The sequence below is a fragment of the Spermophilus citellus genome (genome assembly GCF_964194105.1).
Source record: "Spermophilus citellus genome assembly, chromosome: 1".
Taxonomy (NCBI): Eukaryota; Metazoa; Chordata; class Mammalia; order Rodentia; family Sciuridae; genus Spermophilus; species Spermophilus citellus.
Window position 1 is genome coordinate 239,899,062 of NC_138182.1, and position 16,487 is coordinate 239,915,548.

Sequence of the window (16,487 nt, forward strand, 5' to 3'; positions counted from 1 at the left end):
TTATTTTATAGAATTTTTTGGGTATTGAATTAATAAATACATTTTAAGTGACTAGAACAATTCCTCACACACATTAAGTGTTGAGTAAATGCCTTTAATTATAATAGTAAAATCATTGTTCTTCTAGCATTGGGAGTACCATTTGTGTGCCATTTTTCCATTGAATGCTTTTGGAATGATTTGGTCTCTTTTTCTTTTACCTCCTCTACTTTTAAGGGACATGAAGCTGTTCTAATATTCCTTTGTTCTATTCTTTTGGCATAAGCAAAGAATAGTAATTACTTTTAGGTATTTCCATCATCTTTGGTGTCTAGCTCCTGCTGGGGCTGTGTCTAGCTCCTGCTGAGGCTATGTATTCTCTCTTTCTCCCTAGTAATGTTTAATTGTAGGACATCAATAACACTCCTTTGATATGGTATATGATAACATCTTCATGGTGATTTTAGGTAAGTTGGAAATGGAAAGACCCTTTAACCATAAGTTTCTTTTCTTCTGATGCTTAGATTTCAGACAATAAATTTGGTTTTATTTTTCAACTTATATGTTTTAACTTAGGTTACTTCTTCAGTGAATCATATTACTTCTTTAGTGATTTATGAAACTAAAATTCTGGCTTTTTAAGTATCATGGATCCTTTGAAAAACTGAGCTAATAAGCCATTGGGTAATACATGGTAACCAGATATTTAGGAAAGAATAACTTCCATTTTCCATTTTCACTAAGGAATTCAATGATTAGCAAAATAATCCTTATAGGGTTTTGTCATTGTGCAATTCTACATTCATCCCTCATCACCATTATGAATGAAGAGGGAGCAAAGTCTAATTTCAGGTGCCAGATGGGTACCACATGAATATCCATGATTCAGCAAGGGTTATCATATGGCTCATGCTGAACCCCAGTGAGTTATCTTCTGTGTGTCAGTTTTCCACTTGTCTTTCAGCTATACTGAGGCTGTTAAATGTGCTGAGAAATTTGGTAGCTGCTTGGGGCTAGCAGTTAAGAGTGGGTGTTATAATTTACTTTTTGTTGAAAAAGGGATAGGATTCATTTTGAGGCTATTCAACAAAGCCTGAAGAAAGAAATATCAGAGTGAGAAGGGTTTCGGGCCTTCAGATATGAGGTTTGAAACATTTATGTGACCTTACTGATGGCTGTGGAGAAGTCTAGGCCTGGACACAGACACTGAAGATTAATCTTGTACACATTTGAGTGTACTGAGAATTTGGGTGGCACCTCTCATTTTGTGTCTGTGGAATAGCAGAATAATCCTGGGTAGAGCACATTGTAACTAAATGTTTTTATAACACTAGTAAAATCCAAGTCTCCCAAAACATCTGATACTTACTTATTCTAGGTTGAGGAAGGTGAACCATATTTCATGGCTCTTAACTCTGTCATCAGTATATAATATACCCTAAAGTAAATTTTGGGTACCCATCCTTCAATTTAAAGGATTAATTAAAATCATATTTTGCTTTGATTCTTAGAGCTCATTGAGGTCCTTGGTATAAAAAGATGCTTCAGAGGATAGAGTAACATGAAGATGATATTTAAGGATCCCTTTATTTTAGCTGAGTACAGTGATGTTATGTGGTGATGCCTAAGTTCATCCTTTAGTCTATGAGGAGTTCTGTGGTGTAGGTTTAAATGCCACATTTATGTGGACCATGAAATTGACATTTGAAAGGGATAATTCTTCAAGACCACAACATTGGGAAATGGCCCAAACAGAATATGAATTCAATTATGACTGATTCCAAAACTCATAATATTCCACTAATCAACTTCATTCTTCTTACTTCCCAAGTCAACATTTCACATGTAAATTGCCCATTTTTAGGGAATATCATACATCCCTTCTTCAGAATAGAGTGAGCCTCATAAGAACAAAAAGCATTCTTCTTAAGAATGAAAGATGTTTGAAAAGAGTGCCCTACTGAAGGGCTTGACTGGATTGTGTCGACCACCTATGCCTTGAAAAGGAAAGAAAAAGAGTATCTTGACAATGAGCATAAATTTATATTATAATTTCTGCCTTAATAAATCTTGACTTTGTTGTTTGCTACCGTTAATTCCCATAAAACTTTGTTAAAATAGTTAAAGTCATTAAAAGAAAGACAGAAAAAAATCCATTTCTTAGTCCAACTTCTTTTCTGTTGTTATTTTATTTTCAACATTAAAAAACAAAACAACCCACTGATTAGAACTTTCCTACAACTACAAGCAAGCCTTCGTGCACTTTTTCAGTCTGTCTGGGTCTTAATGACCCTACCACAGTAGGCTCATTCCCTTGCAAGGATGCTAATGGGTTGTTGCTGCCCAAGAGGCAGAGAATTGATATGTTTGGCTTTCTACTCCTAGTCTTTGGTTTCTTGGTTGTGTTATTTTCCTTGTTGATATTTCTTTTAATTAACATTGAATTTCTCCATTTTCTGTCTTGCTTTTCTTCTGTTTGTGTAGTCTGCAGGCAAAGACTCCTTCAATAGCAATTGTTATCAGGGAGAAACAATCGCTTGAGGGTTCAGAGTTACTTGGTGCTAGGGTGAAAGTTGTTCTTCTGCAGCCTCGTTAGATCAGCTTTTATGCACCTACCTTAAGTAAGATCTACATGATGCTCTGTCAACTCCCCTTGTCTCTTTATCTTTAACTCAGTGATTTTCTTCACATTCTCATCCTGTCCCAGATGATATAAACCAATAGTAGTAGATTTTGCAGGAAAACGAAAATTAGGAGTCATTGCTGATTGATAAATTGAAGCAACTACAGAGCATGTTGGTTAAAAATGAACTTTTGGAAAAGTCTGTCTGGCCATTATTTAGAGATGATAATTTTGTTTCTATAGTTTGAACTGAGAAAACTACATACAATTGAATTCAGGATCTATGATGTGGATTCTTCCCCTCAATCTCTGTCTCTCTGCTCTATTCATCCATCCATCCGTCTATCTGAAACTGTCCATCTGTCATTTGTTTTTCTTGCTCCGGCTAGAGAGGCAGAACAGTTCATGTTTGAGAACCAAGCTGATTTCAAAAAGGAAAGTCCTGATTATGGTTTGTAATTAATGACTCGTCGGCTGCAGTCTGTGCACACATTCCACAGTGTGCCTTCTTCACAATGCCACTCTAAGGCTTCTCAAATCTGAAAGTGTTCGATGAGCAGATTTGACTGTAGTCTGGTCTGAGACAGAAAATTATTGTAAAAGAGAAAGGCCTCAGTGCTTGGATGAACTCCACCCTGCTTTGTATGTGGCAGCAGCATGAACCAGACATTCTGCAGAGATCATCTTGATGTCATTTTGTTTTCCCTCTGGGAGACTCAAGGATTTTTATCCTGAGACTCTCAATGGATCTGTTCTAACTTAGCTGGTGATGACACATCCCAGAGGCTCCTACCATATTGGGCCTGAGGTCAGCAGACTGTGCACCATGCTGTCCTATGATTCATAGGACAGAACTGCTCTGGTCCCCTCCCACTGCACAGGCCTGGAAGGCCACCATAATGAGGCAGTGGGAGGGAGTGTGGCTAGGAAAGCTGTTGAAAGGAAGCTTTTGTTGTAACTTTCTTCCCTGCAGCAGGAGGCTAAAGCCAAAGCAAAGTATTATCAAGCAACAGACCCTACATTTGAGAGAGATGAACTAGAAGGGTCCCTGGCCTTGTATTTAGGGTAAGAGTTGTATTTTAGAAGGCTGCAATTATTTCAGATGGGGGGAAAGGCCATACAGCATAGAATCCTGGAAGGAAATGTTATTGATTTGCTGCTAAATGACTCAGCTGGATCATTTTGAAATACTGGTCAAGGTGAGTGTTGAAAGAGTGAGTACTTTGGCATTTCCACACCCTTGGAAGTGAAAAATTGGACTTCCTTGGGAGCCAAATGATGTACTTTGATTTTCCAAAATGTTGATTATTTTATAATAAATTTGTACTGAAATCAACAGTAGCATATGTTCTCTTATGTAAGCATGGCACATTATTCATTCAATGGACATTTTCAGCACACTTCTGGGGTATGGAGTTCTACAGCCATTCCTCTGCAGGGACAGAGGTCTGGCCAGATGTACAACAGAGATAAAAGTAACTTTCAATCTCTACTTTCATGTTCCTTTCCTTCTACATGTGGGAAAACATCAGTATATGAAATGGCATTTGAGTAACTTAAAGCCAAGTGTTCACAAGAGCAGAATAACTCAGAACAGCCTTTGAAGCCATTAGATATATGAATCACTTACTGCTGCCTGGGGGTCCCACACCAGCTATTCCAAGCTGTTGGAGCACTTAGTGCATTGTACTATTTGTCTCTCTTCCCCACCAGACTCCAAGTTCCTTGTGGAGAGAGATATTATATTTATCTTTGCATCCCTGGACACTAGCACAGTTCATTGCATACCACAAGTGCCTAGTAAATGTCTAGTGAATGAATTAGTAAGAAGAATCACTGTTATCATTTTGGGAGAAGGGAAGGGATTAGAATGATGGCTTTGTATGGGCATAAACTACAAAGGAAGAGATTCATTTTTTAAAGTCTAGAAACAAAATGTGCTTCCTTCCCATAATTCTAGTCAAGGGAAGCGGTTCAATTCAGCAGAGTTCAGTAAACATTTATTGAACATATTTTATGTGGTGACTGCATATCTAAGCATGGAATGTTTTATGCCCTCAAAGGACTTAGAGTACAGGGTGAGATGGCAATGCTGTACAGGTAAAAGGACCATTTCAACATCATTTGGCAAATATGCTGTTGGAGCATTCAACTGAGAGAAGGAAGGGAAAGGGGCTTGACTTTGGGCCCCTAGGGGTGGGGCTGGGATGTTGAGAGAACCAGGAAACTCCTCCAGGAAGAGACAACATATGGGTTGAGTCTTGAGGCAAGAGAAACCAAGTAAATAAGGAAGGATGTGGATATGGGGATGAGGAAGAGGGAAGATAATTAAGAACAAGGGCATGGAGTGGGACACAATAGGGAGTGTGCAGAAAGCTCCAGGTGTTCACCATGACAAGTGAGTAAAACCTGGTGTGTGAAGGCACAAGGGATGGCACTGCAGGCAGAAGACGAAGTGACATCTATTCACTGTGTGAAGGAGAGGGATTTGAACTTCATGATGTAGGTGGTCAGCAGCTATTGGTTTAAGGATGGACTTAAAGTGACAGTATTGGTGACAAGAAGACCTACAAGCATGTCCTTGAAATAGTGTAGACACAAGTCTGGAGGAAAGCAGTGGTGGAAGACTTTAAAGACAGAAGAGAGCTAAGAAAAAGTGCAGGGTATTCCAGCAAGACTAGATCATGGATTGAGTACCTATGATAAGGAAGTGAGAGGGCTAAGGATTTGGGCTGGAGTGACTGGGTAATTGTTGGTATGGTGGGGGGGGGGTTGGGAGGAGAGGGAGAGAGAGAGAGAAGAAGGGAAATAGAGAATAATAGAAGGAATATATTTGGGGGTGAAGAAAAACGTTGAGTTCATCTATGGAGATGGTATGTTTGGATATTTCAAGTGGAGATGCCTGGCAGGTATATGAATCTAAAGCTCAGGAAAAGTCAGGGTCTAAGATATTTATGTGGGAATTACAAGCATGCACACGGCAACAATAGAAAGGAAAACTAATGGATTGTCCATGAATATAGTGTAGAATAGAGGTTCATAAGTACCATTTAAAAGCTTGGTGCTCTGCAATCTTCCTGATTATTATCTGGGGAATTGGTCAAAAGCAGAATCCTGACTACCTCTCTTGGAAGTTCTGATTCATTGTGTAGCATGATCTGTACTTTGTAGCTTTCCTTGGCTAATTTTAATTTGCAATCATATTTGGGAAACACTCATAAAGAGTAAGAATAATGGCATCACCTGTACTTTAGGGGTAAATATCAGAAGATTATTTTATGAAGTAGAAACAAAACAAACTATCAGATGGAGAACCAACAGAGAGTGAGAACACAGAAGACAGAGGGAAGAGAGTTTCTGCAAGAAACAACAATGTTACAATAGAGAAACCTAGTCAGAGATTTTGTGAAGTTTTTGCTAGATTTGAATATACAGAGGTTTAGTATCTTTAAATGTAGCCAGGCATAATGGAGGCATACCTGTAATCCCAGCGACTAGGGAAACGGAGATAGGAGAATTGCAAGTTTGAGGTCAGCCTCACCAACTTAGTGAGGCTTCAGCAACTTAGCAAGATCCTGTCTCAAAATAAAAACAATTAAAAAAACTGGGGATATAGCTGAGTGGTAAAGCACCCATGGGTTAAATTTAAGTGTAGAAGGAGGATTAAAACTAGGTTGCACTGTACTGAAGGATAGAGGATAGGAATAAGGAAGAGGAGTAAGTGAATAGATTTTTTTTTCAAATAACTTGATTGTGAAGAGAATGAGGAAATGATACCTGTAGTAGACAGAATATAGGGTTATAAGTATGATTTTCTTTTAAGGGGAGAGACTCTCAAGAAAATACTTATATTTTATATTTCAATTTATTTCCTGAATTATTATATAAAAGTATAAAATAGCAATAAAGTTTTTGGTCTTTATTAGCAGCTGGGATCAGAGCAGATTATGGCAGGGAAGGTGGGAGTAGGTGGAAGAAGAGAAAGTCCTCATCCTTGATGGGAGGAGAAGAGAGAGGGGAAGTTCAGCTGGTGTAAGGCAGGAAGCTGAAGTGCTATTTTGTTTGTTCTTTTGTTTTTCCTATCAGGTGCTTAACCTCTGTGCCACATCCCCAGCCCTTTTTTATTTTTTATTTTAAGACAGGGTCTTGCCAAGTGGCTTAAGGCCTTGCTAAATTGCTGAGGTGGGTCTCAAACGTGCAATCCTCTTCTCTCAGACTACCAAGACACTGGGACTGCAGGTGTGTGCCCCCACATCAGGGATAGAATATTTTGGATGGAATATTCAGGGAGATTTTAAGAGGCTCAAACAGTTCAAGGGTACAAAGCTTGTTGATATCAAATGCCTGTGAATGTCAAACCTTGGGGAAGAGCTCTATTGTTAATTAATATATTGTTTTCTGAATGTTTCTGACTTTTCCTTCGACATTGCATTTTCTCCAACTTACAATGGTAAGAAAATATTTTGTAGAGCAAGCCCTGTGGTCCTTTAAAAACCCAGATTTCTTGCTTGCTGATCCAGTTCTGTATTTGCATTTGCCTCTGTGTTCCATGCTGTTTACACCCCCAGAAACTAGCATTGGAAAGGAACCTAGAGATCTTCTTTTTGTAGTTACCATTATTAGATCCAAAAGAAAAAGGAAAGTTGCCTTTTGGTTGACACTCAGTGGAGAATGGGAAAAGCAGGGTTGGGGAGAGAGTATTTAATTTTGGCTCTTTCTTTCCAGTTAAGTCTTTTCCAAGTCTGTGGATTCCTAAAGGTTTAACTCCATGTGTGAAATACCAAACTTGTACACTTGAAAGCAAATGAATAAATGAAACATCTCACAACCTCCAGAATAATTACATGAGCAAAAGCTAGTACTTTTAGTTATGCTCTGAAGTAGGAAGAGATGGTTAGTGAGTTGTTTTCTCTTCAATCAAGTATCTGAATCAACAATCTGACAAACCCCCAGAACTATCATATAAATCAAGCAAGAGCTTTTAGTTATACTCTAAAGCAGGAAGAGATGATTAGTGACTTTTATATTCACTCCTATACTTTCTTTTTCCCAAGTGTTGATAATTTGAGAAAGCAAAGAAATACAGAAGCAAGAACAGAATCAACCATAATACAGTATCTAATTAAAGTATTAATATTTTACTATAAGCCTTTTCAGTCTTTTCTCTGTGTGTAACTTCTTATAGGAGCATACTTCATATATGACTTTAATCATGCTTTTTTTCTTTAACATTTAATACAAACATTTTCTCATATAATTAAAATATTGTGTAAAATATATATTTTATCTGCATCATACATCAGGTTTTTTTCATTTTACTTAGAAATTCCCTTATAATTGGATGCCTAATTTTTTTTCAAAATTTTCATTATTATAAGAATTACTGCCAAGAATGCCTTTGTATACCAAGTACTTTTTGTATTTCAATTTATTTCCTGAATTATTATATAAAAGTATAAAATAGCATTAAAGTTTTTGGTCTTTATTAGCAAATTCCTTTCAAAGGATTTATATCATTTTGAAAGCTTACTGGAAATATATGAAACACTTATTTAATCATATTCATACCATTATTCAGTATTTTATTTTTAAAAATTTTCATAACATGTAGGAATGATAGAAACAAGATTTTAATTTTCACTTCTTTCATAAACAGTGACATTTAATATTTTCCACATTTTGCTACAATTTTATTTCTGATTTTGCAAAATCTGTACTTTTTAATTACAGAGCTTATATATATCTTATGGATTTGTGCCTTTAATGTTTTAGCATACTAGTGGTTACTGTATTAAACACTATGGAAAAGGCAAAAGAATGATAACTCTTTTCAACCTTAAGGAACTTGTATTTTGTAAATATATCCGGTACATTGTAAGGCTTATTGAAGAGGCTTTACAATGTACCGTATTCAACTCTTGGTTGAAGAAGCAAAGTTCAAAACTACAAAACAGTGAAAAAAATGAGCAAGACTAAATGATTTTGTGGAACTACCTGTCCTTGGTTGTTGGAATTCAGGAGAACTAGAAACCTGTGTGACTTGGAGCACCAGGGGAAATTGTCATTAGAAGAAAGGGCTTTTGTTGGACTCTGAAGAATGGAAAGAATTTAAAAACATGAAATGAAAAATTTAAGAGAATGAATTTAGGACTACCAAGTAAGAATAAACATATCATAGGGGTTGGAGAGATTAGACCAGTCTCAGTAGGCTGGGGATGGTGCTGGGCATGGCCTGTGAGATATGGCCAGATTAAACCTGTGAATCATGGATCACTGGACTCCTCTCCTTGACAGGCCTCACTCCAGTCTCTGCAAGTGCCCTGCATAGAAGGGTGCCTAGAGAGCATAACCCCCAAGGAGGATATTCAGGCTCACCCTTGTGTTGCAGGTAGACTGCTCTGACTTCAGCAAGAGCCAATTTGTCAAACTGCTGAGCAGACTGCACAGTGATCTGGGTTGATCTAAAGAGCTGGTTTTAGGAAAATCAAAACAAAGTATGATATCATCAGTTGGAGAGGTACTGGTGTGGAGTATAGGGGCCTCAGTCTACTTCCTGTGTTGTCCAAGTAAGCTCTATGACTTTAGGTAAATTTCTTATGTTCCCTATACGTGGATTATATTGTATACTGAGCTCCTGGGAGGTCTCAGCCTCTGTAACCTCTACAGGAACTCAGCTAAGGGATCACCTGTACTGGGCACCCTGGAGAAAAGAGAGTATGTAAATAGCAAGAAACCTCTGTTTTCTTCTTCAGATCTGGACTAAGGTGTCCTTTCTCTTAATTCTCTAGTTTGAAGGGTGTGAGGCAATATCTGGTACTTTCTTCCTTTGTATCTGCCACACATGTAACAGGGCACCAGTGGAAGCAAATGCCCAAGTTATCTAACGTCTTTCTGTGTGGGGAGGTCATTTTAGTAGGCATTGATGAGATAAAGGTAATAATTTAAGCTTTCTTGTGAAAACTCTGTGTTTCCCCCTCGTGCGCTTCTTTTCTTCCTTTTATTTTGGGCAGGGGGTGGGGAGGGGGGGTGTTACCAGGGATTGAACTCATGGACATTTGACCACTGAGCCACATCCTCAGCCTTATTTTGAATTTTTTTTTTTTATTTAGAGATAGGGTCTCACTGAATTGCTTAGTATCTCACTTTTGGCTGACCAATAGCTTTTCTAGTATTTGTGGTTTTGAACTCAAAATCCTCCTGCCTCAGCCTCCTGAGCTGCTGGGATTACAGGCATGTGCCATAGCACTGGGCAGGCTTCTTTTCTTTTCAAATATTAGTTCTTGCATAACCTCCTACTAATTTCTTGCCTGCACTTACTTCATTGTGTAAACCTTGGTAACTTGACCCTGATTTTACTGTATCTCTTTGGTGCTGTCTTTTACAGTGATGATATTTCCTTTATTAATGTACCATAGCTAGTTTCTTTTTTGTTTATTTTATTTCATTTTTGGTTGGTACTGGGAATTGAATGGAAGGGTGCTTTACCACTGATCTACATCTACATTATTTTTTTTTATTTTGAGACAGGGTCTTGCTAAGTTGTGGAGAGCCTTGCTAAATGTCTGAGGCTGGCTCTGAACTTGCAATCCTCCTGCCTCAGCCTTATGAGTTGCTGGGATTACCGGTATGAGCCATAATTTCTGGGTAGCTTTTTTTATTGAGATTAGAATCTAATTAAGGAGGCTGAGGATATAGATCATGCATAACAAAAACAAGCAAACAAAAACTCCAACAAATATAATATCTAACAAAGGGAGGAGGATGTCAATTTGTTTTCACTTTGATGTCTATTTTATGCAGCATTGGAAAACTATATCTTTTGATGAAGTTAAGAAGACACTAAGTTGGAGACAGAGCTAATAAATTACCCCTTGATCATTAGGCAACTACACCCCAAACACTTTTTTCCCCCGAATCTAGAAAATTTGATGTTAGTATTTTAGTTTAATTTAGTGCCTGGCATGTGGGTGCTCAATAATTTTTTTCAAATTAATTCATTAGAGTGGATTTATGATCCAGCAGCCACTATATAATTGAATTAGTTAATAGAAGAAAACAATAAAATTTGGAAAGAAGGGAAGCATAGGAAATTCTTCTGAAATATACAAAACATAACCAATAGCTTTTCTAATATTTGAGGATGATTTGAATCCTTTTTGATTCTTATTCTTGAATATCATTAGGCATTGGCACATTCTCTGTTTAAATGATTAAATTTTTATTTGCAGGGAAACTTACGGTTTCCAGAAAACTTTTGAGATATTATCTAATTAATTCCAGTAACAACTTGTGAGGTGGGTTGTACAGATATTGTTATCTCCACTTTTCAGAAAAGCAAGGAACTGATAAAGGGGAAAATAGAAGGGATTTTCCTAATATTATAGAGCTTGTGTATATGAAATTGTGATGAAAGTAGAACTCATTTCTTCTGATGACCAGTTCAGGGCTTTTTCTGATGTATAAGTCCTTAATCTCTAGGAAAGAAGCTGTCTGAACTCCCTTATCCTCGCATCGAAGCTGAACAATTTATACAAGTGCTATGGCTCAGATTCCTTCTCAGAATGTTCCAGCATCGTCCATCTTAACTGCCTCTTCTCTCCATTTTTATTTCTGAAGTATTTTCCCTTCGGGAGCAGACTCTTCTTTCTCCCTAATTAACTTTTATGTGGAAACTTCTATCATAATGAAATCACATGTGCCCATGTTCGCTTGCCTGGTTTTCTTTTTAGTGCACCTGGAGGGAGAAGCATTTTCTGCTGTCTCACTGCATTATCTTGTTGAGGGGAGGAATATGTAGGAACTCAGATAACTACCTTCCTGAGAGTCAACCTTTTTGTTTTTTTAATCAAACATTCTTTGGTATAGGCACAGCTTTGATATTAGCAGAAGTTGCCCCTTGTTGATAATTAAAATGCATTGGTTCATGATGTTGGCAGCAAAGCAGCCTGGCAACATAAACACAAACATGGACTATGGAGGCAGATCAGGTTTGAATCCTGGTGCTGCTACTTACTGGGCAATTTAGCTCACTTTCTGGAGCTGATTTCCTCTTCTGCACAGTGGGGATAATATATTAGCGTTGTCTACCTTGCAGGGTTGTTGAGAGTGTTGAAGATAAATGATGGGTACTTTGCATAGGGTTAGGGAGGTCACAGAAAAATACCATCCTATTGCTAGACTACAGATCAAATTTGTGTGGCACGTCTTCCATTTGCCCTAAAACTCCTATACCCTCCCTGCCCTAGTCTAGGAGACTTCCTGCCCTAGAAGGCTGACCAGCGAGAAACCCATCAGCTGCTTCCTTTGCCCTCTGGCCCATTGGAATTTGGCTAGTGGAGGATCCTGGCAGGAGATCAGAGGGAGGGAGGAAAATGAGATCCTGTGCCTTTCCTTGTCTCTTTCCTTTCAGGGTTACCTGTGGCTAACTATGTCCCAGAGAGTAACTTCCCTCTTGGAGGCAGCCTGTTCTGGCTGAGGTGACTCTTTGTTCCTAGGTATTGACAACCCATCCCCTCTGTGTACATCCCCAACCCCAACCCTGGGAATAGTGGAGTAAAAACTCCATCACTGCTAGCTCCAGAGACTGCACTTCTTATCCACATCATCTTCAGTAGTCTTTACTAAATCCTCTTAAATGATCCTAGTATTAATATGCTGCCTCTTTACCCTGGGACCCTAACTGATACATTATTCATGATTTTTTAGTTGAAAAATATGTTTGCCTAGGAATGTTTTAAATAATAGAGATTAGCACTTTTAGGAGAAAACTTAAAATTGGTTCTTTTCATTGTTTCTTGACATTTGTTACTAAGAGAAGAAAAAGATGATGATGATGATAGCCATAGCCAAGCATCTCAGGTGCCATCTCTTAGCCTACTTCATATACATTTTCCCATTTGAGCTAAAAACTCACATGTATATTATTATTACCACCCTTTTTCTCAGAGAGGTTAATTAAATAATTTGAATGAGTTTTTTTTCTCTGATAATGTGTAAGCTTCCTGCAGCACTTAATATTTTCTTTCCTTCCTCAGTTCAGTGTATTTAGTTTATGGCTTCTGTTATTTCAATCCACTTCTTAAACTAAATGAATCACATAATTTCATAGTTTCCTAGAACCTATAAAGTGCTCAGCATCATGACTACTCTGTAAAGGTGACTATGCTCCTGGAGGTGCGCTAGTTGAGAAATTTCTCTTTGTGGATTAGCTCCTCCTTCCAAGCTCTGCACTCTTAAAATAAAAGTCGAAAGATACTCAAAGAAACAGCATTTTTTTTTCTAGCAAACTTACATTTGAATGTGCATTTTTTTTCTCTAATCTTTAGGCAAGTATTTTCATTAAGTCCAGAAGAAAGCTTTTTCCCTCAGTACTCTTTGGGTTCCCAAGTTGCAGCTAGGGAACTCTTAGCAATAATAAACTCCATTTCTTTGTTTTTAACTCCATTTTTTGTTTGGCCCCCTAAAGCTATCTGCCTTTTATTATCAGAAGTCTTGAAGGGTGACTTACATATGTTCAAAGCATGTTTTGTCAGCCTTGAGAGAATGGCAGTGCATGATGTTGAAGAGCCTGGTGAAGGTCCCTCTCCACTGGTGGTCCTGGGTTCCCTAAAGCTGATGGATGGCTTCATACTGGGGCCCACACGGACACTGTTCCCTGAAATCTTGCCCATTTTTTTTCAATCATTACAGTAAAACTAGGTCATTTAGAGCTTGATTAGTATTACTCTGTTCCCTAAACCTCAGGCACAGATGTCCTTTCATTCTTTTTTTCCCCTGAGAACCTTAGGACAATGCAAATAATGGAACTATATGCTGCTGCTAGCACTGACCTACACCTACAATGTCAGCTTACGTCTGTATTTGTAAGAGTTTTTGTGTTTTGGTGATGCTTGTTTATCTCATACCCTTTCCCATAGGGTAAGTTCTTTCCCCAATTGCTCTTTAGCCCACATGCAAGCATACCCTATGTATATGCAAATCATGGTCAGATATAGTAGCATATTAGACATGAAGACAACACATACAGCTATTAAATTTGTTCTTTCCACCAAACACAGAATCTTCATCCTAGTCTCTAGTGGAAAGTGAAGTTCAGGAAATAAGGCCATCAATATCATTCACATGACAACTCTTTTGAAATGTTCTTTGAATAACAGCTATTGCTTATCTAGGTAAAGTGTCTTCAATTCTCTCAAGCATTCCTTGCAACCTCTTTGAACTAAAGGAATAAAGAACTCACTAAGTTTACTGAAGAGCCACTGGGATGGCATCAGTGTCTTGTGGATTATTGCTCAGGAAATCAGAACCATGACCCAGCTCCCAGGCTCTTTCCTTCAGATGTAGGAAGATTCCCCAAGTGGTGGACAAGGCTCAGTTGATGATCTCTTGGTTGAAAGTTAAGGGTCCAAAATTGTCCCAGTAAGAATCAACACATAAGGGGCTAGGATTGTGGCTCAGCGGTAGAGCACTTGTCTAGCACATGCAAGGCCCTGGGTTCGATCCTGATCACCACATAAAAATAAATAAAATAAAGGTATTGTGTCCAACTACAACTAAAAGTAATATTTAAAAAAAGAATCAACACATAATACAATTCAGCTACATCTTCATTTCTTATAGTAACATTAGGTTGTGGTTACCATACCTATTTTTTTCAGCCACTGAAAAAGTAGACTTGAATATTTAATGGAAAACAGATGGTGCTTGAAATCTCTAACTTACATTTTAAAAAAGCTGTTTTGGAAATGTTGTTTGTATGTACTTTTGTTGTTTTAAACACATCACCATTTTAGCCTGTTTTGATGAATTATTTAAGAGTTATGTTCCTAGGCCAAAATAGCATTTTAAAGTACACGTGTTAATCATATACTTGATTAAACATTTCCTTGCTTTTTTTTTTTTTTTTCCAGCATTCCAGTTGGCTTTTGAGTGGATAATTGTGGCAGTGAGAGCATTGACGTTGGAAACAACTAGTGCCCGTTTGGATTACTTAAAACACAACCATGAAAAGAAATACGTGTGATTTGCTTTCTCGGAGCAAGAGTGTAAGTACCTTTTATTTTCGTTTATTTTCTTAAAGTGTGTATTTATAACTTGTACTATATTCTTTGGATTTTAATGCTGCATGATTATGATTGGGCTTCTGGGAAACCTTTGGTTATCTTTCAGTACACTAATTGTATGCAGCTTATTAACAAATGAAGACTTGTTTGTCAATGTGGCCTGCCTGACATTTGATGGGAATTCTCGTTCTGTGGGTTTATAAGCCTTTCCATTCATTCATATTAGCCTACATGAATGAAGGTATAATATGGAATACCCTAGTTTTTAAATGCAAGCAGAAAATATATAGTTATATTGAAAATGAAGAAGTTAACATTTAAATATCAAAATTTCTGGGCAAATCTAAAAGCACAAATTGAAATTATGTCCACAGTACTTAAACTGATCATATTCTGAAAGTTCTTTCCTTGCATGAACTCTCTACTTGGACGTAGGTTTCTGATCTCTCCTTTTGGTCTTTCTTTTTAATATTTTAAAGTGAGCATTCTCAGGACCCAGAAGAAGTTTAGATCTTCTTTCTAATTACTTAGTGTTCTTCAGATACCAAATTCATGATAGCTTTTGGTTTTCTATCAGCTTATGAAAAACTTAAAGAAATAGAGCAACTCAAAGGAAGCTTCATGAGGCAAGGATGAAAGCAGACTGTTAATTTCCATCAGGAGAGCTCTAAGAACATGGCCCTTTGTTCATTTACCCAGGGGGGAAAAGGCATCCAAACAGATGTGGTTGTGACGTAGGAGCATTCATTTGAAGGCACCAGAAAAACCACAAATGCAAACACATTTCTCTAGTATGGGGTCTCTTTGTGTTACATCCACTGATTCTGTTGTGATGGCCCAAGGCCATCTTTAATTCTTTCTATAGAATTACTATGTAGTTTTTAAGAGTGAAGCAAGAGTATGCAGAGAGGAAAGTACAATATGCCTTATAGGGTTTCTTTAAAAATGAGGATAGGCTGAGAGGTATGCCCATCTTTTTTTTTTACTGAGTACTGTGTTTAATAACCAACCAAATAAATTCAACAAACTCTGAAGGAATGTTCAGATTCATTTGTTTTACTAGTTGGTGTTTGGTTGTATGGGTTTTGTATAAAATAAAGGGCCAGAGCTTTGAGCCTAGAATTCCTTTTATCATCATACGGAATTCCTCATTGTAACAGGAGATGAGCTGCATACCAAACTGCAAACACATCCCTTTGCTGCTCAGTATTCCTATTATAAATTAAATATGAAAGCAAACCATTAACATAATGCTTTCTTCTTTAGTTTTAGAGACATGTGATAGGAGAAAAGTGTATAAAAGCAAAGAGGAGAATATTTTGGATAATTAATATATCATTAAACATTTCCCTGTGCTTGGAGGAAAACATTTTTATTGTAATTTGTTATATATGACAGCAGAAGACGTTACAATTCATATTATGTATATAGAGCACAATTTTTCATATCTCTGGCTGTATATAAAGAATATTCACACCATTCGTGTATTCATACATGTACTTAGGGTAATGATGTCCATCTCATTCCATCATCTTTTTTATCCCCATTCCCCCTCCCTTCCCCTCCAACCCCTCTGCCCTATCTAGAGTTCATCTAATCCTCCCAAGCTCCCCCCGCCCAACCCCACTATGAATCAGCCTCCTTATATCAGAGAAAACATTCAGCATTTGGGTTTTTGGGATTGGCTAACTTCACTTAGTATTATATTCTCCAACTCCATCCATTTACCTGCAAATGCCAAGATTTTATTCTCTTTTATCACTGAGTAATATTCCATTATGCATATATGCCACATTTTTTTTATCCATTCATCTACTGAAAGA

At 37.5% G+C, this 16,487-nt stretch overlaps 1 protein-coding gene across 1 annotated transcript in view; it reads left to right on the forward strand.

The window, feature by feature from the left end:
- Positions 1 to 14,589: 14,589 nt before the first annotated feature.
- The window catches only part of PDE4D (phosphodiesterase 4D), a 1,076,913-nt gene continuing 1,075,015 nt past the window's right edge, over positions 14,590 to 16,487 (forward strand). Inside the window, exon 1 of the mRNA XM_081288614.1 lies at positions 14,590 to 14,646. Within this exon, the coding sequence (XP_081144740.1) occupies positions 14,605 to 14,646 (42 nt within the window). The 5' untranslated portion in view covers positions 14,590 to 14,604. The remainder of the gene's footprint in view (positions 14,647 to 16,487) is intronic.